The sequence below is a fragment of the Cicer arietinum genome, chromosome 6 (genome assembly GCF_000331145.2).
Source record: "Cicer arietinum cultivar CDC Frontier isolate Library 1 chromosome 6, Cicar.CDCFrontier_v2.0, whole genome shotgun sequence".
NCBI lineage: Eukaryota > Viridiplantae > Streptophyta > Magnoliopsida > Fabales > Fabaceae > Cicer > Cicer arietinum.
In genome coordinates, this window is record NC_021165.2 from 11,779,735 (window position 1) to 11,807,594 (window position 27,860).

Sequence of the window (27,860 nt, forward strand, 5' to 3'; positions counted from 1 at the left end):
AAAACTGATTGTGTCTGATTGATATTGTGCATGTTTTCCTTCTTTGTCTTTGTCCTTTTCTTTTTGTTTTCATTTGTCTTTTGGACAAAGAACGTACAAAATTTTGATGGGATGCAGGTTTTGATTTTGAAATTCCATCTTGCATTTTAACAAGTACTTGAAATTGTGTTATCTGCTCATTTGAAAACACTCTTTAAAGTATAATAATATCTTGATGAATAGAAAACATGAAAAATACGTTCTTTTGACAAAACTACATATGATGAAAACTTGGGGTTCTTCATGCGAACCAATGCTTCCGGTTGGTCTTGCTCTATTTTGAAGTTCTGTTGCCTAGTTATGATCAAGATGCATCCCTCGTTGCATGGAATGTTGTAATGGAATTTAATTCTTTGTTAAGACTCAAACTTGTCCAACTGCTGAAGCACTTGAAAGATAGTGAAATTCTGGGATTGTAGGGGAGGGAGAGGTGGCATTCTCATTAATGGAGTCATCACAATGTCTCCTACAGATCCATGTGTGAGGGTGTGATGCCGCTTTCGTACTCCTTGAGCTGGGGCTTCTGTATCCATGGAAGCTGTTCTTTGTCCCATAATGGCCCCGGATATCTCCCCTCTCTTCCTTAAGCTTTCTGCATTCCTCTTTTCATGCATCCTTTCATCCTGCGAAAGTCATGTTTGTCAAATATTCGTTCTTTCCTGAACTTCAGAAAGACTGCAAAATACATTGAAATGTTTTCTTTTCGGAATACATTTTGTAAGGGCATCAGAACAATCAAGGCAATTGTTTGAGTGAAATCATGGATGAAGATAAAACTGCACCGGTACTTGTTTTTCCTGAGACCAGTAAATGGTTGCCAAACATTCTTTTGCTCTGATTAAATTTAATTAGCTTCAAATAACTATTGTTAGAATCAACCTCAATAATAATTGTTTGACATTTGACAACTGCTACCAAGAAAATGAAAAACCTTGGGACTGTATAAAACAACTATAATGCTTTGTGAAACAAACCATCATCACAGTCCTAGGATTCATTTTGATATAGATTTGTATTTTTCCAGAGTTAGAAAGAGACGAAAGAGCAAAGGGTTTACTCCTACTCCAAAATGTTATGAATATTTGGATAGATATGTGGCAGGCTGAATAAATCTTGTGTGTACTGTGTAGTACTAGTGGTAAACCTTTTTATTACTATTGTATGCAAAGCACACCTTTAATTTTCTAATGCATTAGAAATAAAAGAAAGATGAGTTACATGTGTTTAATTGTTCTCCAACCAAACCTCCATCTCACTCTTAGTCCTAGTGTCTGTCATTATCTCTCTCATTAACTAGGTTCCTCAAATTAGTATTTTACAAACTCCAAAAGTTATCATCTTCAACACTAATATGTGTATTTTTTGGGTTTCAACAGTTTCCTAAATTAATTTTTTTTTTTTTGGGTTTCAAGGAGTTTTCAATAGATTTGTTCTTCAATCTAAAATGACAGCTCTATTTGAACCAATCTATTTTTTTTTTCTTCCTTTTCGTGTATCAAGGATTCTTCAATAGATGGATCTTCAATCTAAAATCCTAATTAAATTTAGGTTTAAGGAATAACAAAATGAAAGAAATGATGTTGATTTGTTGTAATTCATCTAAGTCATGATCTATAAATTGCCACATATGCAGTTTTTTAACATACTAAGAAAGATTAACTTAAAGGTTTTACTTATAAACGAAAACTAACATTAAGGACTTACTAGGGAATAAAAAAAAGATAAACAATAAACAATGTATCAGGGAACGTGGTCAAACATAAAGAAGGAAAAGTGTATTTGAGCATTGTGTTTGCCATATTAATATAAAGAAAATTATGAAAAGCACATGCTTACACGAATGACTGAAGATTCAGGCATTGGGCATTTCACAGGACGATCTTCATCTGGTGGCTCCATAGGATGTTCAACTGGGAAGAAATCTGTGTTTATATCAACCCCATGATGATTTTGATGATACACTTCCATGATGATACTGTTCTGTCTTGTTACACTAGTCTCATCTATTAATTCAAACTCCCTCTCTTTTTCTTCCTAAAATTCACAAAATTAGTTCGGACAAACAACAATATCTCTCACCAATACACTCTACAATGAATCTACACACTTCTGCTATATATATATGTATTTAAACAGAACAAAAAAATATCAAAAACAGAATAAAGCTGAGAAGAAAAACAGACATAGTTAAGAGTACTTACAAAGTGACCCTCGCATGAAAATCCCATGAACTTATATAACTATAAGCTCATTCCAGAATGAAGCTGAGAAAATGTTGGTTTGTCTTCTGTCTCTCTGAGAAGAAGAGAGAAAGAGAAGATATGTAGAGAGAGAGAGAGAGAGCATAAAAAGGAGGAGTATAGGAGTAACGTGGGATCAGCCTGCACGGTTGAAGAGGAAGAAAGATTCCCATTGGGATTTTGCTACTACTGCTTTTGAAATTTTAATAACCTTTTGCTTTCCTCTGTTGTTCTTTTGTTTTTTAATATGGGTCCTTGTCTCTTGACGAATCACAAGCATGTCTTTTTTCTTCTTTTTAACAAGCCTTGCAGTGTATTGTTGTACTATGGTTCAAAATCTCTCTCTCCCCACACACTTTCTGCTTTTCTTGGATTTTCTAGGAGAAGGAAATAGCCTACTCATTTTCTGTTTGCTGCTAAGTTACAACATTACTAGTAGAATAATGTTGCGTCATGACAAATATTACATTGAACTAAAAGCAATCACACAAGCGAGTTAGATAAGAACTCTCATTTATATAAGTATGTTCTCTCTCAAACGAAAGTTTTTTATCTACGTATAGTTACATTGAATGGGACATGCCGTCCGATGACTCTTGGTTCGAAAGACTTTTTCATCTACATATATCTATGAGTTAAAAGCATCAGATATATGAGTCATTTTATTTATATATCGTAATATTTTTTCATATAATGTGAGACTTTTAACTAATACTTGACACTAATATGGTATAATACTAATATTAAAGAGGAAAATGAAAACTTAGAAAATGAGATGAGAAGAAAGAGAAAGCGAGAGCCGAAAGCAAAAATGTCATGTTGTTACTAAGCATGACTTTACTCTTTCACTTCAAAGTAGCCGTTTGTTTATTACGATGCATTCGTAAAGTGAGACCTCTTCATACGTATATATTGTTGTAGTACGTAGTTTCCATATCAATGCTAGCTACAGTACTTTACATGTATATATATACATGCACATCCATAACACTTTTCCATATCAACATATATGGTATAAATAGGTTGGTCAATAATTGTTATGTACTCCTAGTTTAATGTTGTAGGTGTTAAATTTTTTGGATCTCAATCTTGGGGACCATGAAAACAGAGTATAGAGGGAGAATGAAGAATAAACTTTTGACTTTATTAACTGAAAATGAATATCAACTTATCTAATACAGTTTTACAGAAGAGCTCATCATTGTGAGCCTGTCCAAGGCCAAAGTTAGAAAAGTTAAGACACCTCCGAAAAAAAATTAATTTTTCATATATACACTTAAGCTTTTAAAAAATAAATATTTAAGTAACACAATAAATAAAAAGTTTCACAATTATAAAAGGATACAATTATTAATATATTTAATTAAAACATTTTATATCTCATAAAATAAAAAATAAAAAATTATAGTATTTTATTATTAGTATTAAAAAGATATTCATTTTTTAATCAATTTTATAGTATTTTGTCCTTTCATAAATGGAACAACAATAATTACCAAAAAATTTATATTAATTAAATATTAGATGTTTATCATATAATTATTCTGAATAAGTTATTTTTATAGTTAACTAAATAGAAAATATCATGAAAACAAACTATTTTGAAAAATTATAAGTCGTATCAAAATTTATTAAACATAGTTTATGTACATCTCATAAATTATTTTTGTAAGTTTTCTCAAACACAATTAAATGTTTATATTAATAAATAAGTTCTTCAAAAACCAATCTAAACAAAGCCAATATATATAATATATAGGTTACTCTAAGTGGGGCCACGAAGAAATGTAAAGGCTAAGAGGTTCGGGTTTGTGAATAGCCCAGCCCAGGGGACCACAAATGCACATCACATAATTCCTAGTCTAAACAAAAGTATATAAAATCAAAATTGATATTTTTCCTTGTCTGTTTGAACATATTGTATTTTGTATTGTTAATTAATTAATGGGGTTGATCGGTTGAAAATAGCATTTCCAAATAATGAATTTATACACACACGTAGACATGACATGACAGAGTTGACACATCAAAACAAGCCAAAAATAGACAACAACAATGTTATTTGAACAACATACAAAAAAACAAGAGAAGAACATTCAATTTATTGAATCATTGGTGAAAAAGGGTAGGGGAAATTAATCTCCCCAACCCTCCTAACCACAAATATTGAAATGAAAGTTTGGGAAAAAACAACAGGAATTCTCAAAGACAAGAACAGCATTTGGGTTGCAAAATTATCAAGAAAGGGTCCATGGCGTAATCCTGATCTTGAAACTATTATAATCAAAGCAACAAGCCACGACGAAAACCGAATCGATTTTAAAAACGTTCAAAGAGTTTTCAAATGGTTAAGAACCTCTCCTTTGTATTTGAAACCTCTTATTTGGTCTCTCTCAATGCGTATGCAAAAAACTAAGAGTTGGGTTGTCGCTCTTAAAGGCTTAATGCTCATTCATGGCGTTTTTTGCATTGGTATTCCTGTCGTACAAAAAATGGGTAGGTTACCTTTTGATTTATCCAATTTCAATGATGCTTATTTGAACCCTTCAAAAGCCTGGGATGTTAATTCCTTTGTTCGTGCTTATTTCGCTTATTTGGATCAAAGATCTGCTTTTGTTTCCTCTGATCTTAAGAGTTTGAACAAAAATAACAAGAAGGATATCCAAGTTGAAGAGACCTTGATGGAAGAGCTTGAGAAGTTGCAAAAGTTGCAATCTTTGATTGATATGCTTTTGCAAATTAAACCAAGGGATGTCAATTACCTCAACAATGTTTCTTTGATTCTTGAAGCAATGGATTGTGTTATAGTTGAGGTTTTTGATGTTTATAGTAAGTTTTGTAACAGGATTGCAAGGGTTTTGTTGAGGATATATGATGTTGGTGGAAAAATCGAAGCTTCTATAGGACTTAAGATTTTGCAAAGAGCTTCTATTCAAGGTGATGAATTGTCTTCATATATTGAGTTTTGTAGGGATATTGGTGTTCTTAATGCTTCTCAATGTCCTAAGATTCAAAAAATATCTAAAGAAGATATTGAAGATCTTGAGAAGATCATTAGTGGTGCTTATGATGCCAAGAAAAGCTTGGAGGGTGTTGATGAGAATGAAGATTACAAGGCTTTTGTGGCAATAGATGATTGCTTGCAGCACAAGCAATCACATAATGGATTGAAAACAGTGATCACTCACCAATGGGAGGTATTTTATGATGACACAGTGGTTTATGATGTTAAAGGAAATACTGTCTTCAATGGTGAGAAGGCTAATATCAATGTCATTGATACAACCAACCCTTTTAAGGAGGAACATTCATATAGCCTTGTACCTTATTTTCCTGTTCACGTTAATCAAGTTCTTCCTGACCTAATTAGTTTGTAGAATCATACTATAGCAATATTGATATGTTCATGTATTTTTTTAAAAAAAAAAATATTAATGTTCATATACATGATTGCTTTTTCAATATATAAGATTCACTATCTATTAAGAATCTCTTTCGAATAGTACCAATTCTATTGTGTAGTCGCATGATCTTAATAGTAAACGTACAAATTGTGATTTTTAATTGGCGTGATGATTTTATATTGGATCACGAAAAAGTAAATTTTAACTTTAAAGAAGAATTAATTTTTTATCTCTCTCCAACTTAACTTATGTAATAGAAAAATTTATTACATGCGAAATTTTGTTATGCTTTTAACGTTATATATGATGATTTGACACTGAAGATATAGAGAATTTATTGATATCCTTTTGATGTAAGCTTGTTTTAAAGTCAAATATTTCAAAACTTGTATATCATTTTTATAGATCATGGTCACGACTTGATACACTTTTAATTTTGTGAAATTAGAACTAATAATAATGCTTGATATGGCACGTTGATATACCAAAACAAATACATACTTAATTTAATCTTTATAAAACTCTTAATTGAGGACACAGTTGGAGTAAACAGCAACAAGATCTAGTTTATTGTTCCTGCCATTGTCAGCATATCAAATTTTGTTGTATTGTTCCTTTCTATTCTTTGTCCTTTCTTGTAAAACGTAATCTAGGGAGTAATTTTTTGTCTTGCCCTATTTTTAAAAATATAATATATTTTATTTCACTCATTTGTGTTTTCAAACTGTTGAAAGATGAGCTCCAGCTATTGATCATATGAAACTCTTTCCTTTCTATGCAATCGAGCTTTCATGGAACATACATGTCAAGCTTGAACACTAATATCAAACTTTCTAATTATATTTAATTAATTTTACTCATTTTATTTAAAATAAAAATTACACAAAAATTATTATTTATGATTAATATCAAATTTAATATTGAATGTGAGATAGTATGATTAGTTGGAGGAAAAGAAAATTTTGTAATTATTTAAGTTCTTCAATGTAGGGGTAAGAAATAGATCAAAAATTCAATAAATATGAAAATCTAGTGCAAATTAATTAAATTGGTTCCGTTTATTTATTTTTATGCTTGTGTCTAGACAAAACCAAATCAATCAAATTCAATTTTAATTGATTTAGGTATTGGTTTCGGTCATTCAAAACCAATTACTTGAACAAACCATTGAATTTATCTTAATAGTATAAAAAATTTATACAATTTGAAAGAAAAAAAGCTAGTTTTTTTTAATAAATTTATCAATTATTTTTTAGGCAATATTATTATAAATTGAATGGAACCAACCAACCCATTCATTATTTGTTTGATTTAGTTCAAATATCATGATAATAGATTGTAAAAACTAAATCAAATTAAACTCACTATTTTATATTAGTTTGGAATTTTTTTCTTTTCTATTCCGAATATTTTAACCTTTATTCTATTTTATTTTTTTGAAAAATATACCTCTATTTCAATGGTCCTAATTTGAGTTTAAGTGGCAGAAAGAATAATGAGTTATATTCAGCATAATATAATAACCAAAATAAAATGCTTTTAATGTTGGTTTATAATTATATGGATATTAGGATATACATAATGGGCTTCGAAAAAAAATAAGGTATCTTTTTCTATAATTTTCTATATTTTCGAAGCCTCTAAAATATACATTTGATTGATTATTTAAAAATATATTTTTTTATCAAAATACATCTCATTGATCAACTCAGATATCATTGAAGGTGAGAGAAGAAATTCTAATATATAATGGGTCTTCTGCTTGGATAATTAATTAGAACTTCGAATAGTGTTATGGGCCTTGAATGAATGTCAGGTCCACTTCTCATATTCCTTATATATGATGTTACTATTATTTGGAATAGTAAATTTATAGTAGCAATTTATTTAAGCTTTGTGTAACTTATTTTTTAATTACACAAAAATATACTAGTTGCATAACAATTAACCGGATCCAGATTGGCTGCAGCATTCGACATTGGTGATTATTTTCAATAATTTAAATTATAAAATAAGAGTTAAATTTTATTTTTTAAATGGTTTGATTAAGATCGACAACACTGATATAAGAAATGAAGGAAATATATACTTCAATAAATCTAAATTCACAACTACCACACTAGAACTATGGAACATACCAATATCCAATTAGCTAGCATACTGAGTTCTTATCCATGTTTTAGTAAAGACAATACATATAGATACTAAACAAAGATAAATTGATAAGACGTAAAAAAAAATACAAAAATAAATTGATGAGAAGAAATAAAATAAGGCATATCTATTTGTTTTGTTGGGTTTCACACACAAAAAACACACACGAAAAAAAAAAAAAAATATATATATATATATATATATTGTTGGATTATGTCATATGGATATTTTGCATCATGACTTTGTTTGTTGTCTCTTTGTCATTTCATATATAGGTGATTCTTTAACTTTTTTAAATCGTTCAATCTTAATCGAAGACAATCAATGTTTTAAATGCGTGAATGTAATTTTTCTCTATTAAGGTTGATGCTCTCTTTTATATTTTCTTCTAACTTTCTCCTCTTTTTTCAATGATATTGTAGAGATCGATCGAATTTGGTAATTTTTTAGTTAATCGGTCTAACATGGTTCATCCTCCCTAGATTACAAATACACAAGGATCAACACTTTTTAAAAGAAACCGAGTTATAACTTGATTGAATCTAAACTGAATATTTAATTTCTTTGAAGTGTTGTGCCCTATTTCAATGAATTCAACTTTTCTTTGAGCACAAAAAAATCCATAAATGTTGCTTGGGCCCTGAATGATCATGGTTTTGAGACTCATAAACAACCTCATAAAGAGAAATCATGGCTTGTCACCCAAACCATAAAACACATGCACAATTGATCTCCCCCATTTAAGTGTTTAAGTATATATCTACATATTATTTCATTTCAACGACACTTATTTATTTTAAGATCTTGTCGACATATGTCTTAAGAGCACATGTTAAAGATTTTAAAAGTAGAAATACTTTATTGAAGAAAAAAGAAAATAAATTTGACCTTCAAAAGTTGAATGTACAAATTTCAAAATAAGACAAGATAAAATTTCTTAATTTGAATCATTAACGTATGTTATTATAGCACATGTTAGCACTTTTCATATTTTAATATTCATACAATTTATTAAGTAGAACACGCATAAAGGTGAAAAGAGATAATGTCAATATATTGAAAATGATTCTATAAAAAATAAATTATCTCATGTTTTTTCTCTCATGTTTCTAATGTTTCAAATCTCTACTTAGTTACCTTCTCTCTATTTTTCTCACATTCGAAAGCACTTCTATTATTTTTTAATGGTTAATATCCGTAGGTTATTTTCTCGTGTTGGTTTCAACATGAGAGTATCTTCGTCTAATTCAATCGTAATGCTATATTACTATAATGTTATTTTACTAATGATCATTGTTATTTTTTATGAATGATTTACGCACACAAAAAGAGAGAGAAAAATCCATAAAAATAGTATATATGACCAAATAATATTGATTAACCATATATGAAAAAATATATGATTATGATTTAAAGTGTTACATACAACCACATGTTATTTTTCTCTTTGTTACAAATATCTCTCGTAAAAGTTAAACATTTTCTCTTACTATTTAGGAGAAAAAAAAATCTAAGTTTTCTATGGAAAAGGTTATATATCCCTAAAATAAGTCCCTCGTGTGGATATTTTATTTAGATTTTTTTTGGCACATCTAGATTTTTATTTATTATAAAGTAAAGTGTCTATGTGCGACTTGCAAGATTAATTTGCTAAAATACTACTTTTTGTTCTATAATAATTAATGTATTTGATCATTTTACACATTTAAAAAAAAATATGTAACTGAAAGAGATAATATTACTTTTATCAAACTAATTTTGTTAGGTATTGGTGCATTACTAATATTATAAATATATAATAGAAGATATTACATCGAAAATTATGTAAGTAGTATGAATTAAATAGTACAATTGAAAAAAGATATATTAAAAATTAAAAGAATAATTTATTTTGAACAATTTATTTTGTCAATATGTCAATTATTATAGAATTGAAGAAGTAAAATATATTTAAGAGATTGATCCTTCTACGGGAGATATTAATCCCTCTTGTGTACAACACTACTTTTAGATTGATCCTCCTACGAGATATATTAATCCCTCCTGTGTACACCACTTCTCTGAATAGGTTTCTTAAGATTTTGAAGTCAAACTACTTTTGGTTAAGAAATAGTTTATTTGATTTTAAATATAAAAGAAAATTAAGTCAATTAAAATTAATATATTTAATTTAAAATTTATATAAAATATATATTTTTATTAACTTACTTTTTTTTTTATATTTGAAATCATATGAATATTACGGATCTGCTCAGGCCAACTGCATTGCATTATATAATGATAGATATTTTTTAACGACCAACTGTTAATATCAATGATGGAAAGTGCATAATCTAAGATGGATCCTATGTTGGAGATGCTACCATTTGCTTTATCAAAACAGAAGATGATGAGTGATAATGTTTGTTCAAAGATTAGGATATAGAATTTTATGTAATAATTTTTAAAATATTAAAAATAAAAAATAAAAATAAAAATAAAAATCATTCAAAACTTGTTTGATTTTTCAAAATTAATTTGAATAAATAAAATATAACTTTAATAATTTATCTTTTAAATAATATTCATTTTGATTAATTATTACTATTTTTAATTTATTTTAATTTTATATCTTTTATTTAATAATTGTTTTAATATTCTATCTGTCACAAAATTATATAAATTTATCATTTTATTAAAAACTAAAATGAATATTATATAAAAAAATAAAAGACAAAAACATATAAAATAAAAGATGAATAACTAAAATAAAATAACAAATAAGTAACCAAAATAAATAACAAATAAAAGTTAAGGTATTAAAATTATATTTTAACTAATAAAGTATTATTAATCTCTAACCTATTCTCTAATTTTTTTTAATTAAGAAATTAAACACACAAACAAAGATTCTGAATGATTGAAACAAACAAAAAAATGACAATTGACAACCAAATTACTTGTCGGTTGTACGCTATATATCCTTTCAGTTGGATGTTTTGATTTTGTTTTGTTTGATAGTGGTTTTTGTATTTTATCTTTTTACACAGATTAGAGTATTACTTATATTTTATATCTATATATTTTTTCTTAGGCCATTCAAAAAATATTCAAGTGATAAACAGATTGTATCCTTTAAACATATGTTTTGATGCCTAACTCATATACGAAAATTATTTAACAAAAGTAACTCTTATTCTCCTTCAATAAATTAGCCGATATAATTGGGCGTAGATAGTAAATGTGAAAAAAAAAAAAAAAAAAAACCCTTAAATTTTTTAAAAAAATTTTTTTTTTCGAACTCTTATTCTCCTTCAATAAATTAGCCGATATAATTGGGCGTAGATAGTAAATGTGAAAAAAAAAAAAAAAAAAAAACTCTTTAATTTATTAACAGCATTTTTTTTTTCGAAAAAACATTTTAGTATTTTGAGAGGGTACCATATTTCTTGACTAATGACTATACGCTGTTTCTGGGTCCTACTTTCTTACTGTCTCTAGTGCTGTGTAAATAAAATGGTACTATAAGTAATTTTATTGAGATTCCCTAATTTCAGTAATATTGCGAGCAAAATAATAATAATTATTATTAATAATCTTGACGAGATTCCTTTGGTTAAAAACTGGGTCCCACAGGTTGCTTGTTTGTGATGAAACCTCCAAGCTTGGTCTGCCTTTTGGAAATTTGTACAATATTCTATTAGTGTTTTTGTTTGTATCATTGTTTTAATTTAATTTGATATATAGTATGATGAGTACTAACACAAGACCAAGCATTTTGGACATTTCAAATCAAATTCAGTCATTATAGCATATATGTCTTATTGGATATTTGTTGTCTTTGAACAGAGTAAAATCGAATATTTAACTGTTAAAGTTTGTCGTAAAGAGGGAACATTAGGCATAAGCCTGAGTTGGCTTATGTGGCTAGGAGGCTTCCATTAGTATAGTTGCAATGATGCCACAAGGAACAGACACGTGATCAACTTATCATAAAGAACACTCCACAATTATAACTGCACAAATGCAATTCACATCCACAAAACACTATTTATTTTCACTATTAGACTGTTTCACCTCACTTTCGTCAAAAATCATAATTTCAACTGTGTAATCAATTTTTATTTCGATTTGAGAAATAAACTGTCAATTACAATTTTAAGTTCAACTGATTATTTTTTATCTGCTTTCAGTAAGGTACTGGTTATTAAAAAAAAATAAAATTTAAATTATATTCTTTAAAAAATTATCCTATCTCATTTTTTCTAAAAATATTAGTATAATATATTTTTACTATTATTTTAGCATTAAATATATAAATACACAATAAAAATTAAAGTTAAAAACTATCATAAAATACTTGTAGGTATAAAAATATCTAAAAAATTGTAAGGATCTTGCATAAAATATTTGTAAGCAACAAAATAATTAAAGTATAACATCGTAAAATAACCAAAGTCATAATTCGCATAATAACAAAAGTGCCCGAATCTAAATTTGTAACATCTAAGTTTAAAGGCATCAAAGTTTTTCTTGTTTGTTGTGTATATCTGTTGGATGAGCGATTGAGGGTGGTGAGAACATGATTTGGATTTTAGTCTTTTATGTTTATTGTAAAAGATGAAAATTATAATATTTAAAAAAAAAAAAATTATGTCATCTAGGTTTATCTAAGTCGGATTCGGTTTTAGTTAAGTACTTGAATTTGATGATCGGTTTCTTGATTTGAAACTAAGATCACCCAATTATCAAATCCAAACTGTTATTTTAGGTGGATATAAATTAGTTTCATTAATTGGATTATTTGGCCCAACCCATAAACACTTTTATTTAATATCACATTTTATTTCAAAATCATAATAAGTCGTCATAACTTTAAAAATTATAGTTTATGAATTAAGGTGATTCAAACTAATTTGTTGTGAGCTTAAAACAAATCTTAGAAGAGAAAAGATGATTCAACGGAAACTAAAAACAAAATTAAATTACCGTTTTAGTAGACAAAATTTTAAAATATAAAAACACGACATAATTTATTAAATATTTAATCATTGGTGTTAAATTGGATGTTCAGAGTTTTTAAATTATAGTTCAACTATCAAATTCAAATATCAATACTGTTATATTGAACATTATGTTTCGAGTTTAAATTCAGACTTTAAAATTGTATTTGTGAGTTTTTAGTGATATTTATCATTCCGTCTAAGGAAGAAAAAAAATTGGACACTAAGAGAAAATTAATAAATATATTTCATAGTATAATTTCGAGACAAACATATTACTCTCCTATTTTATATATAAAAAAATAAATCATTAAATTATTTTATGATTTTATAGGACGCTCTCAAATAAATTCATGAAATTATGAATATTCGAAACATGTCAATGACTCTGTCAAATGTTATTCATATAAGTCATTCTATCAATGACTCTTTTTTTTAACATGGTTTCACATTTCATTTGTAAATTCAGTAGTGATTTTATGGATTAAATTAATACTAAGCGGTTAAATATATGATCTAATTGTCGGTAAATGTTTAAGTATAAAAATCAACTTGATACTTTAATCATACACGTTTGATAAATGGAGAAATATGAACAACATTTGATAAAGTATTTAAGTTATAGTTCAACCGGACAATACCAATATTGTTGAGTTGAACAGTATGTCCCTAGTTCAAATTCAAGACTTTATATTTGTGTTTGTGATTTTTTATTGTACTTATCATTTCTTCTACGGACAAAAAAAATTTGAACATAAGTAAAAAATTAATTAATGTATTTCGTAGTATAGTTTCAAGACAAACATATTAGTCTCATTTTTTATATTAAAAAAGTTAAATCATTAAATTGTTCTATGACTTTGTAGAACATATTAGTCTCATTTTTTATATTAAAAAAGTTAAATCATTAAATTGTTCTATGACTTTGTAGAATGCGCTTAAATAAGACTTTGTCAAATGTTATCTATATCGATATTCTATCAATATCCGTTTTTTTAACATGGTTACATATTTCACTTGTAAATTTGTTAATAATTTTAAGAACTAAATTAATACTAAGTGGTTAAATGTATGACTTATTGATAATAAGTGTTTAAATTTAAAAATCAACTTGACACTTTAATTATTTACGTTTGATAGAAGAAATAATAGAATAACATTTCACAAGAGTCAGATATATTTTCAAAATATTTATAATCTCAATAATTTATTTGAAAATATTTTACAAAGTAGAAATAAATTTAGTAGTTTATTAAAAAAAATGCATTTTAATATTTAGTTCAAATTTAAATCTACTATATGTGTTTTGTGTGTATATAAAATGCTGAAGGAATTACACATTTGAATCATCTATTGTAAATTTGTCTATAAAATGCTGAAGGAATTACACATTTGAATCATCTATTGTAAATTTGTCTATAAAATGCTGAAGGAATTACACATTTGAATCATCTATTGTAAATTTGTCTATAAGATTCTCTACACCTCTTTATTTCTCACTTCATTTCCTTCTCTCATAATTTTTTTTTCTATTTTAATTTAATATTCTTTCTTCCTTAATAGCTATACAACTTTGTTGTAAATACAATATTGCAGCAGATGATCCAATTTGAAAGAATTAGATATCATCGAAAAATGTCAAGTTTTATTTTGAGACCGTCAAATTTAATAGTATGTGCCTATAAATACTAGGATCATATCATTTTACTTCTCTAAGGGACAAATCTAGATCATGGTTGCATTAACTTTTAATGGGATCAATCTCAACATATAATTGGACCAATAATTGGAAATTTGGAACAAACTTTTTCGGATTAACATTTACTATCTTTTTGCAAAACTGCCCCCATTAAGTAATCAAATCATAGGCTTCATCCAAAAAGACGGTAGCTAGTTGAAGTCTAAGATAGATTGAAGGGGTTATTTCAAATGTGTTCTAACAATGGATTTAAGAGGTGGTCAATTATCCACACCTTCTATAATACTCTAGTTTAATTACTCCACCAAAGTCTTATTATGGTCTATTTGGTTGGAAGTAAATAGAAGAGACGCGAAGAAAAACAATATTTTTAAATTTTTATATTATATTCCATTATTTATAAAAATCATTTCTCTCCATTTAAACTAACACAAAATCATTAAAATTTTATCTCTTTTTTTCTCTCTTTTGAACAAAAAATATATTTGTTACCTTTTTTATTTTTTCTCCATTAAAATTCTTCTCATTTTCTCCCATGTGTTAAACCAAACAGACCTTAAATTCTACATTGAGAGGCTAGAGGAAGACTTAGCTTGATTGAGAATGTGGCTATGAACCATCATTAATGGGATTTTGGGAAACTAAGAACTAATTCAAACAAGGCCACAACAAGTAAGCATGACATAGGCATGTTAAATTTGATTGCAGCCCAGATAATTCACCCATGGCCCACATCAATTACTCTTACTTTGTTTGTCTCCTCTGTATGAATCAAGAACAAATGATAACATATGTCCCTTTGCACATTTTAAGGTATCAATTTTAGAAATTTTATTTTAAAATTGTTATATTTATTTTGTCAAAAGGTTTCAAAAATATTATTTTTTTTCAACACAAAATTTCAAATTTTGAAATTCTTACGATGGGTTAAAATATGTGTTCATTTTATCTTGATAATAGATTTTTGAAATAAATTATTATCATGGAGATGAGATGAAATACTAAATGATGAAAAGTCTCTTACCTTCCAATTAAAGAATAAAATTAATTAAAAATAAAAATATTTTTATAAATTAAACTACCCCTAAGTTTTTTGAAATAATGAATTGAATATATATTTATGTTTAAGAGAATTCTTTTCTTATCAGAAAAAATTGAGATGAAAGTGCAATTGAACCATAAAACTTGAGATGGAAAGTAAAATGTGCAATGTAGTAAAGAGGTTAAATATGGGTAAAATTAATCAATATAAAACCTGAGATGACAGTAAAATGAGTAAAATTAATCATTATAAAAAAGATGTTAAATATAATTTTAGTGTCTATAAAATTTAAATCTTTTAATTTTAATCCTTATAAAATAAAAATACAAATTTTAGCCACTACAAAATTATCATACATGTAGTTTTAATCATTCCTGTTAAGTCAACATATATTTTTGAATGAATTTTTGTAAGCATATTTATAACAATATAAAAGGTTTCTTTACAAAAAATGAGTTTAAAATTTGATTTCTTAGTCCATATTTTTATTACTTTTAACATTAGTTTTTTACGTTAAAAAAATCATATTTAATTTATCACAAGTTAAAACATTTTAAAATTTTGTGGAGAAATTTTTTTTAATATTTTAAATATTGTTGTAAAAAATCATTCAATTTTTGTTTAAAATTAAAGAATAATTAAACATGTTTTATTTCAGTAAAAACTAAACCTGTTTTGATGAATAATTTTGTATGACTGAAAATTGAAAGGGAAAAAAATACATTCTAACATTTTAAAAATAGGTAAAATTAACATATTTGAAGAATTGTAGCATATAGCTAAAATTATAGGGGTAGAGTAAATTTTTATTAACATCCCTTTGTTGCATATTATATAATAAGTAATTTTGATATTATCTAATTTAGAGATTATTTGTTAGAGAATCTTTGAAAAAAATTGAAGTTGTTTTTGTGTATGTCTACTATAATAAAAATTATTTAAAAAAAAATAATTATGGAAAATAATTTTTTGGAAAAACTACTCAACATTTTCATTTTAAACAGTTTTTAGATTATTTTGTGTTATGATTTTTTCATAAAATGTAACAAATAAATAAATATACAAATATGCTACAAGGATTGTTTTATAAAAAAGAATGTAAGAAACAAACTCTAAACTCTAATTTGGATTAAATAAATGACATATCTGATAGCTTGCAAACTATTTATGGAATAGGTCCGATGTTATATTTGAATTATAAAAAAATAAATAAATAAATAAAAACTTAAAATTTTCTCCTTTCAAATTTTTTTATTTTCTTCAAAGTCCTCCCTCTCCTTCTAAATCCCAAATACATAATAAAGTAAATTCACTTCAAAGAAATCAAATCTTTATTTATTGAGTCTGGATCACTAATATTTCTAAGGAAAGTCACTGTTTACAAATTCAAACTTGATATTTGTTTGATTTTGTAAGTGTAAATTGCGGTTAAGAGTCCAAGAGAAGTGGTGCAAGAAACTCGATTTTAAGTTTCAAGAGCCTATGATACAAGCCTTACGTAAGTCCTCTGCATATTCAAAAATAAACTCGTAATTATTTTTCCTTAAAAGATTACACTCCAATTACAAAATCACTTCCATAAAGATATTAATCCTAAATTTTATTGATAGTCAAGATAAAGATTCTATCCGTAAATTCTTCAAAATATTATTCACTAGACTAATTGCAATGGGTGTAATTTTTATTTTTATTTTTTATTTTTATATATAAAATGGGTATAATTCTTCACTATACTAATTGCATCACGGCCAAAGTTTTATGACACACATTGTTTTTTAAAATTGCCTATATATAAATTTGAATTATTGACTTGATTACTTAATTTTTTTTAAATAATTATTATTAGTAATTAATACTATTAATATTATTGTTTTTTTATTGAAGATATGAATTGAACCCTAAGTCAATCATCTTAAAATAATTTTGAAGTTTTTTCTTCTTCATCTATTAGAGAGGATTAATTTATGATCATTTTTTAGTCGAAAATCAACCATCAAAATTATTTTCTTTCATTATTTTATCATTTTACACCTATTTAGTATTTCTTTAATTTTTTTTTTGTCCGACTTAGTGCAGTGTTCGTTTGATTTAGATTGACAAAGTAATTTGATATATTACATATTTCAATCAATAATTTTAATGTTATCAAAATATATAATTGAGACTGAATTTGAAAAGAAATAATTAAATATTAAAATAAACGTGAGAATTACATATTATAAAAATAATTTGTAAAAAATATTTTATACCATATTACATAATATATAAATTGATTTAGACAATACATAATTATTTATTTATGTTAAACAATACATGTAATTCACGTATACATCTACCAACGTATATTCATATCCAATCAACTCTTAATTAAATCCAAGAGATCAAACTATAGACCAAATCACATAGAAATATTTTATTTTCAAAAGAGAATATATATAAAGAAAAAAATATTTATATCACATGTGAGTTGATTAATTAATTAAGTTACATCTTGTAGTGGATTGATATATGTGGCTATGAATGTGATGCATTAATCGTGGACGGTCTCATTTTCCATTCTCGTTATATGTAACAGAATATCTCCATAGTCTTTTTTGGGTCAAAAACCTCTCAACAGTTTTCTACAGTCTATACTCTATATATTCTCAAGGACAACCCGTTTGGTATGGGAACTGAATTTTGGTTGTGCCCTATTCTCATTATTTACACTCTTGTTACCCTCTTTTAAGCAAAGACCTGTTACTTTATCACGTGTCACGTGACAGAGCATGTGTGTGTGATTAAGACATGCGTAATTGGATAAATACATGTATTTGGCCGCCAAATATACTACTCATGCAAATTACATTGCCATAACATGAATAAGAATTAATCAACACTTATACTTTTTTGTTTGTTTCTTGTTTATTTCTGCCCTAAATTCTGTTTGGTGGGGTTCAATGTTTTAAACCAAATCTTAATTCTTTTTTCTTTATTTTACATAATATTTATTGGATTGAATAATTGGGTCGTCAGCCTCAAGCAAGAAAACACGTACACCCTTTTCTAAGCACAAATTTGCCATCAAATTAGATGTTTGGTACAATTTAAATATAAATAATTTTTTTAAATTTTGTTGGGTATTAGTATTTTGAAGATAAAATTAATTTAAAATTAAATATTAGTAAAATGACCAGACATAGATAATTAGACAAAATATTATACAGATGTGTTCGCTATAGTTATTTATATTCAATAAATAATTAATGAATATAATAAATTATTAAAACTTATTATTTATCATCCATTTAACAATTAAACATTATTTTGAATATCTTTAGTTAACTCTGATGTGAACCTAATTAAAAATATATTTAATAAGGAGAAGATAATAAATATAAATATAAATATAGTGTAGAGGTATAAAGAGATAGAGATAGACAGTTTGATAAAGAAAGAAGAGTTGGGTTGAAGCTTACCTGCTCAAGGTGAGGGGTGAATGAAACAAATCAAAACAAGAAAGTTTGTGGCAAAGAAAAAAGTTATATAGCTACTAGGTATAGGAAAAAGCCTTAAAAAAAGCTGATTACATAAAGCAACTCTACTACTACTACTACTACCTTTTTCTCTCTCTTCCTTCTTCAATTTTGCCATTATCATCTTCTTTCTTTCTACTAATAATAAAGCTAAATAACCCCACTACCACTACCACTACTATTCTAACTTCACCACCACCATTACCAGCTGTACTCCACTCACTGCACACCTTCTGTGCAATTTATTCGTGCTCGAATTTTCTTAATTTACTTCTCAAACCCACTCCACCCATGTTACATAACAACACTGCACCTTCTTCTTCTTCTGATCCTGCTGCTGCTGCTTTTGCATTATCTGAAAATGGGGGTGCCAATAACAAAAGAAAAAGAAGACCAGCAGGCACACCAGGTGAGTTAAATTACAGTCACAACAAATTCAAACAACCACTAATTAACTCAAATTTTTTGTTAACTTTTTGTTTGTGTGTATATATATAGATCCAGATGCCGAGGTTGTGTCTCTTTCACCAAAAACATTGTTAGAATCAGACAGATATGTATGTGAGATCTGCAACCAAGGGTTTCAAAGAGACCAAAATCTTCAAATGCATAGAAGAAGACACAAAGTGCCATGGAAATTGCTGAAAAGGGAAACAACACAAGGGCAACAACAACAGAAGAAAAGGGTTTTTGTTTGTCCAGAACCAAGTTGTTTGCATCATGATCCTTGTCATGCTCTTGGTGATCTTGTTGGTATAAAGAAACATTTTAGAAGGAAACATAGTAATCATAAACAATGGGTTTGTGACAAATGCTCTAAAGGTTATGCTGTTCAATCTGATTATAAAGCTCATATCAAAACATGTGGTACCAGAGGACATTCGTGTGATTGTGGTCGTGTGTTTTCCAGGTTTGTGTTTTTGTTTTTCCATCTTTTCACTTTCTCATATTGTTCATTCATTCATCCAAAGTTTTCATCTTTTTTTATTTTTCTCTCTCTCTCTTTCTTTCTTGCTTTTTGTGTGTGTCTGTGCTTCATCATTCATCAAATTCAGTCCTCTGCTGAAAGCAATTGATTGTGTTCTTAACGGAAACCAAATCAATAATATACTATTTTACTTCAATTCAATTATATTAATATTAATATTATTATTATATTTGATTATTCTTCTGCACCTAGTTTCCTAGGAGTCAAACCCTAGAATTTTACTAATAGTACAGTTGTAAGAATGGGGAGAGAGAGAAAAACCAAAATTCTTAAATCTCAGATACCCTTTTTTTGCAAAAGAAAATTCCCATCTTATTAAGTTATTAATATTAATGTATTTTATTTATGAAATTCTATATACATAAGTTGAAAATTTTCAATCATATAAAAAAATTCAAATTCAGTAGCACTATGTGTTTGAATAAATGCTTACACAAAGCCCCCTCATTCTGCAGGCTCTTAGCAAACAATTTAATAAATTAAAACAAACAATTGGTCCAATGAAACCATATATAAGAGGGAAGACTTAATTTATCTTTTTTTTACTAGTTAGTGGAGGCCCTATTTTAATTTGATCACTCTGTGTTATTTTATTAATCACTACTTTAATTTCCCAATAAGCTATGACCCGGATCTTAAATTAATTAATTAATTTTTTTTTATCAACATAGACATGGCCAAGATTATATCTTTGTTAGATCAATTCATTTTTTAAGATGAAGCCTTAACATATATATAATAGTATCATAATAATCTAAACATTTGTCCTTTGATCAGGGTGGAGAGTTTCATAGAACATCAAGATGCATGCACTATCAGAAGGAAACACCAACACCAACACCAGCCAGAGTTACAAGCAACAACATTACAACCAGCTGCATGTTCTTCAGGAACAGCTTCAAGCACAAGTCCATCTAGTGAGGCTAATTTTAGTATAGCCCCATTACAAGGACTACCAGTACTTCCAAAACCACATGATAAACCAACTAATTCAGATATACACAACAAACCCTCCCTTCCTATTCATCACCATAACTTAGAACTTCAACTTTTACCTTCTTCTATTATAAAAACTCTACCAGAGAAACCAAATTCAAAGGACCAAAACTATGAAACACATTTGAAACTTTCAATAGGAAGTAATAATAATGAATTAGAGAAACAAATGAATAATGTTGTTGTCAATGATTCCACAGTTTCTAATTCCACATTGGAACTAGCAAGGTTGAAGGAGTTTAATAGTGAGGAACTAAAGTTGGCAAAGGCTGAAAAGGCTTATGCTGAAGAAGCTAGAAAAGAAGCTAAACGTCAAATTGAGATAGCTGAAGTTGAGTTTGAGAATGCTAAAAGGATAAGGAAACAAGCACAAGATGAGCTTGGAAAAGCTGAAGCTTTGAGAAAACAAGCTGTTAAGAAGATAAGTAACACTGTTATGGAAATAACTTGCCAAGCTTGTAAACAACAGTTTCAATCTTCAACTTCTGGTGTTCCATCAGAAGAAACATCCATTGTTATGGGTTACATGTCGTCCGCCACCACAGAAGGTGAAGCAGAATAGCATAGTGCATGTTTGGATTTGCAGCGAGTTTGTCAGAATAGTAAAACACTATAATTCTGATAAAAACTACGCTTTGAAATTTCGACAAAATCACGTGGTGATTTCGTCTGAATTCACTAAAAATATGTCCATTATGCTTTTCAGCAAATGAAACAAAGAAAAGCTAATATCTGCCTCAAAAGAAATTAAAGATGATACTAGATTGCAGGAAAGTTAATTTACAACAAGTCAATGAGTCATATGGTTCTTTCCTTATTCTTTTTTTCTGGCTTTATTTTTTCTTTGACTAGCTGAAATTTGTATTATTTGGGGAAAAAAAGTTTCATATTCTTTATTAATATGGTTGTCGAGATGCAGTTTTAGGAGTTTGTTCAGTCTCTGACAGCTGTTGAACAAGGTTTGCTTAAAATGTTTTGTAACTTTTTTATTTGTTTATTTGACACATTCATCTTTTCATCTGTTATTATATGCAAAGAAATCAAAATCATATCCGAGGTTAGCTTTACCTTTGGGAGGTTACTTTAAATTTTTTTCTCCAAAATTGATTACAAAAATTCTTATTTTTAATCGATAGTGATTTGACAAAATCAATGTAATTAAAGGTTTTAAAATGTAACTTTTGCTAAAATTACATCTAATATAATAAAATAGTGATTCTAAACAGGCACTTATATGTGGCAAAAGTTTATATTTATATTCTAATTCGACTAAGTGTGTATTTGGATGCATATTTTGTGTTTCAATGCTCTTCTCATGATTAATATCAGAAGTGAGAAAACATAATTTGATGTGGTTTTGGTTAACAATGACACGGTTCCAACCATAATCTAAGTAAAGATTGAGAGAAAGTATGGTGGGAGGATATGTACAAGAAAACGACAAATCTCTTGCGGGGTCAAAATATATATGGAAATATCCGGTATGGATTATTGGATTATACATTAGAGGCAATGCATGCATGTGGTGAGGAAGAAAAAGAGAATCCTTTATTGTTGTTTTCATAAAAAAATGAGACAATGTTATTAATATATTGTTGGACTAAAGTATGATGTTTGATATGTCTTTTTGCTAGAGTATATGGACCCTTAAGATTATATATATTAAATGAATGACACATGCGAGTGACATTCATCTGGGTGAATGATAGTAGTTGTTGGGGGACCATTTTTTTTTTTTCCTTCTTATTTCTATTAAACGAACCGAAGAGGGGCTATATTATATACCCTTTATGATATGAAATTTTGTATGTGAAAAAATAAAATATAAAAAAAGGAATTGAGGAAGAAAAGGGTTAAAGATAGAAGGGTCATTTTCAATGTGTATGTGTTACATTTAAATGCGTATATATAAAAAGACAGACCATGTTTTTCAGTGCCACAGTTAAAATAGGCATTCGTCCCTCTCAACATAAACAAACACACACAAAAGGTCTAAAGAGGCACATGCTTTTAATCAGAGCAGGATGGAGAGGTTGCAGTGTCATGAGCACAGCAGCATAGGGGTTTGTACACTTTGCTTTTTCATTAATTTGTTGCTATTGCCAAATGCCATGGAGCCCATCTCCACATTCATATCTTCTTCTACAATTCACCTTCTTTACTCTTTTGCTAACCATGCTTTTTAATACTATAAATGAGGGGTCTTTTTTAGTATGCTGCTAATAAGCCCAAGTATCTCCATTCCATTCTATCATGTTAATAAGGAGGGGTCATTTTGTGATGTGATATTTCAATATTATTTTCATGTTCATCTTTAAATACTTTGTGTCATTAATTTGATTATCATATTGTCACCTTTAATTCAATTATGATACAATATGAGAATGTTCATGCACATATATACATTCAAGAACTAAAACATCTTGATAATGTAATTCCAATAAAATTTCAATATTAATAATATTAGTGTATGTCATGTGTTTAATTCTCATATTATCATACTTAATTCAATTCTTGCGTCGATTTTAAATGAGCTTAATTAGATTTTGCTCGAATGATGAAGATGTACAAACACATATATACATCGAAGATCATGTAACTAAAAATTCTGTGTTAAATAAACTTGAACATGTGTATTTTAAAAAATTAATTCAAATGGTGAAAGTGCTTAAATGAATTTAAATATCAATCATCTCGGAACTTTGACAATGAAGACAACAATACAACTTTAATGTGAAAAATAAAAGAAAAATAAAGGAATGATACGAGAGTAATTTAATGCAGACAATATAAGCATATTGTGAATTATTTTTTGTCATGGTACAAAATATTCGGATCTACCAACTTTACTTATGAATAATATTGTCAAAGAAACAAGTTTTTCTTATTTGATTGCATATTGCATTGACAAACAATGGGACAAAAAAAAAAGGAATATAAAATTACAACAAAATTTTTCTTCTGGAAATTTGAAGGAATAGTTTACTTTAATTTCATCCATATTTAACTTAGGGTTATGAACATTTTTTATCTTCATAAATTTTGATTTTAGTCCAACAAAAAGATTATTTATTTTTGCTATACATATATAAAAAATGCATACTTTTAGTTATAAGAGAAATAAAGTATTGGTTAGTTACACATTATCTCTAGATTTGAGACCAAAGTCATTTGGGGTAGGGTCACAATTTTATCCGTTTATTTTACTATCTATCTAATTCATCTATTTAAAAATTTAAAAATGTAGATGAATCTAATTCACCCAACTTATTTTAAAATTTAATAATCACCTTTTTTTTTAATGAAATTCAATAGATTACATATATTAATTTTAAAATAGATACTTTTTAAAAATATTATTATAATTATTTTAATTAAAATATTGATTTTTTTTAAAAAGGTCTTTTATTTATAAATAGAGAATTCTCAAAATAATTAATTTATTATTTTAAAAAACTGTTTATATTAATTAAAAAATAAGTCAATTATTTTCAAAATAAAAATAACAATTTAAGTATTTTAATTTATTTATTATTAATTTAATAATAACAGTGTTGGTTGGAGGCGATCGACCGTCATATCTCCAAAGCTCTGCCGCCGATGCTTCCGACAACCACGACAGATATAGCCTTCAACCACCATTATGATTAAATTAATAATAAATAAATTATTATATTTATATTGAAAATTTTAATTATTTTTAAAAAAGTCAGTTTTAAAAAATAATTACAAAAACTATTTTTATAAATTACATATTTTTAAAATAACAAAAAAAAAAGTTTGTTTCAAATAATATAAAAAACACCATTTTTTGTAATAACCAAAAAAGCAACTTTAATTTTTAAAATATTGAATTATTTTTATAAATAATAGAAAATATTATTATTGAACATATATAATCTATTAGAATGATAAAAAAAAAACATTAGAAGAAGGATTGGATAGATATTTATTCATTGAAAATATGAAAATGAATGAATTAATTGTGATTTATGTTTATTAGATGAATTCGGTTGGATAAGTTTAAACTATTTTTTATTTAATTTTAATGAATCAATAGTTGTCTCTATTAATTGTGTGGCCCTTTATTTTGGATTATAGACCAAAATAAAATATTATCCAAAATATCTGAAAAGTTAATTATTATACAAAAACAAAGTTATAAGATAAATAAACATTATATTTGGGACCAAATCAAACATAGGAGTGAATCTTAATTAATCAAAGAATTAAAGCTGAAAATGTAGCACGAAAGAAGGGGGGAAAGTGGGTTGGGACGTATAGTGATTGTTCTTTTGACAATTCAATAAAACAAAGAAGAGAGGGGGCTCCTACAGAGGTTACCTTACCTTGTTGGTGATTATCTAACTAGTCTTTGGGACCACTTGCGCCTCCTTCCCCACCTCTCTACTCATATACTTAATTCTTCTACATAGATTAGCTTCAATATTTCTCATCCGTTTACCACCTTTAGTAATCATTACTACGTTACATAAATTTATTCAATCATACATATTTATTGCCATTTAATTTGTAACGTAGACTTTTTGGAAAATTTATTAAATTAAGATTTATTGTGGAGTTATATAAGTAGTTTGGGAGATAAACATTGATTTTAAAGAGATAGCAATAATTATAAGTTTAATACTCTCCTTAGGGGTATGTTATAATAGAAGAAAAATTACAAATTAATATAAGAAATATAGTAGATTTAATAAGTTATGAATAAAATCGTCAGTATAAAAAGGATAATAAAGCCATTAGTTGGATTTTAAACTAATAATTATTCAAAGATTTCTCTCAAATGGAATTAAAATAACAATTATTATATTAAGATGGACAATAAATGATTAAAATATTTAGAAATGTGCTATAAAATAGCTAATAAAATTTTGCAGAGGGTCTTCTATTAAGGGATAATAAAAGTACTTCATTTTAATTTTTGGTAAAAACCACCTCAACAATTTTTTTTGAGTATTTTAATTTTAAAGATTTTCTCTTTAACCATTGTAATTTAATGATAAATGTTTAATATTTTAATTTTTCAATTGGTATCTCAATCATTGTAAGAGAGGTAATAATACAACGTCCTGATATTTATATTCCTATTTAATTACTTATAAAATTATTAACATCATATGTTTCTAGTTATATGTGTGTTATGTAATAAATTGCTAAATTTGTTATTTGTGATTAGAGGATAGATAAATAATTTCCTTAGCGGTTTTATGCTATTAAGTTATAGGATATAATCTATTAGTTAAAAAAAATTATAACAGAAAAAAATCACTTGTTTATTCTTAAACTTTTAGGAGACTATCTCGATGAATTTTTGGAGAGTATTTTAATATTATAAATTTTTGGTAAATTTTTTGTTTAACTATTTAGATTTAATGATAAATGTTTAAGGTTTACCTTTTTAATTGAGATTTCAACTCGAGTAGAAATTATATTTTTCCTAGACCACACCAAATTAACACACCACACACATTTCTTTCTTTTACAATTGGGCTCAACGATTTCAATTGAGCTCATACTCATTGCGCACAAAACTAACACACCATACATTTTGTTGACAAAAAAAAAATTCACATATTTCCTCTTTTTCTTTTATTTTCCTTGGGTCACCTGGTGTATCCATCTCAATGTGTAATATTAATTCTTTTATTTTAAATCTTTATAATTTTTGTCTCTTTCTCATATTTAATTAAAAAAAATAACAATTTAACGTATCTTAAATGAAGTGATATACAATTTAATGATGAAAAACTATTTAAATGTATTAATTATTTAGATTTGAATTTTTTAAAGTGAGTAATATCAATCATGAATAATTCATTTTAGATGAATAATTTCATAAATTTAAAACTAAAGTAATTAGAAGATTTTATTGTAATTTCATATATATTAATCATTCAACATCATTGTATTATATATCACATTGTTTAAAACATATCACATTACTATTTTGTAGTTAAAAAATCCATACGATAAATTTAATTGTTGTCTTGAATATGAATTAAAACACGTACGAGTTTCAATTATGATTTTATCTCTTGGTGTTTAGAGTCCTTGAGTTGAATGAGACTTTTCCTTGAGTTGTATGAGCCTCTATGATGTGTAAATGTTTGTGTAATTTTGGGTTTTATGATGGGGTTGTTTGAATAGGTTTTTAGCTCGTGTTATTTCCCCTTATTATTGTTGATACTTGTTTATATTTTAAAATATTTAGTAAACCTTGTACTAAGAATATTTTTTTTATATATAATTTTGTCCTTTTTATAAAACTTAAAAAATAAATTAAAACAGTTAAAAATTTTAAAATAAAGAGATTAATTTAATAAATTAATAAAAATAAGATGGTTAAAACTACCGTGAAGGAGTCGATTATTAATATCCTAATAATCAAATGAATGGGTTTCTTCCAATCAATTAAGTAGTTTGGATTTATAAGGAGGTAAACGGTGGATAATTGGTTTGAACTGCAACTCCTACTTCACGGTTTATAAAGTAAAAAGATGGTTTCACTTTATACTCTATAGTTTTCTGTGTAATTTAGTTTTTGTTGCCTTTATGTTGGGGATATGCAGGTGAACCATAAAGTTATTGCTTTCACCATTGCCTTTGCTAGAACCAGTACATTTTTCTATTTTGCATTGCAATTTGCAGGTGAACCAAACTAAAACCTTTTTATGTATAAAAACCAATCTTGATTAATACAAATAGGTAAACATGCTTGCTCATTTAGTATTGTTATATAAACAACCATCCAGAAAGGAAAGCTCTTTGAACCTCTTTCAG

The 27,860-nt window shown here is 27.0% G+C and overlaps 3 protein-coding genes across 3 annotated transcripts; 2 read left to right on the forward strand and 1 right to left on the reverse strand.

Moving 5' to 3' along the window:
* Positions 1-154: 154 nt before the first annotated feature.
* LOC101492109 (uncharacterized) lies at positions 155-2,449 on the reverse strand. The gene is made up of 3 exons (XM_004504548.4): positions 2,241-2,449; positions 1,876-2,073; positions 155-662 (listed from the first exon to the last, which is right to left on the reverse strand). The coding sequence occupies exons 1-3, from the start codon at positions 2,265-2,267 to the stop codon at positions 396-398; spliced, it is 492 nt and encodes a 163-aa protein (XP_004504605.1). The 5' UTR covers positions 2,268-2,449; the 3' UTR covers positions 155-395.
* Positions 2,450-4,358: 1,909 nt separating this feature from the next.
* LOC101492447 (putative clathrin assembly protein At1g25240) lies at positions 4,359-5,757 on the forward strand. The gene has a single exon (XM_004504549.4). The coding sequence runs from the start codon at positions 4,451-4,453 to the stop codon at positions 5,654-5,656; it is 1,206 nt and encodes a 401-aa protein (XP_004504606.1). The 5' UTR covers positions 4,359-4,450; the 3' UTR covers positions 5,657-5,757.
* A 13,234-nt stretch (positions 5,758-18,991) lies between these two features.
* Positions 18,992-22,087, forward strand: LOC101492779 (zinc finger protein SHOOT GRAVITROPISM 5). Its single transcript, XM_004504550.4, has 3 exons — positions 18,992-19,484; positions 19,574-19,985; positions 20,841-22,087. Exons 1-3 carry the CDS (start codon positions 19,367-19,369, stop codon positions 21,619-21,621), a joined length of 1,311 nt encoding a protein of 436 aa, XP_004504607.1. The 5' UTR covers positions 18,992-19,366; the 3' UTR covers positions 21,622-22,087.
* Positions 22,088-27,860: the final 5,773 nt, after the last annotated feature.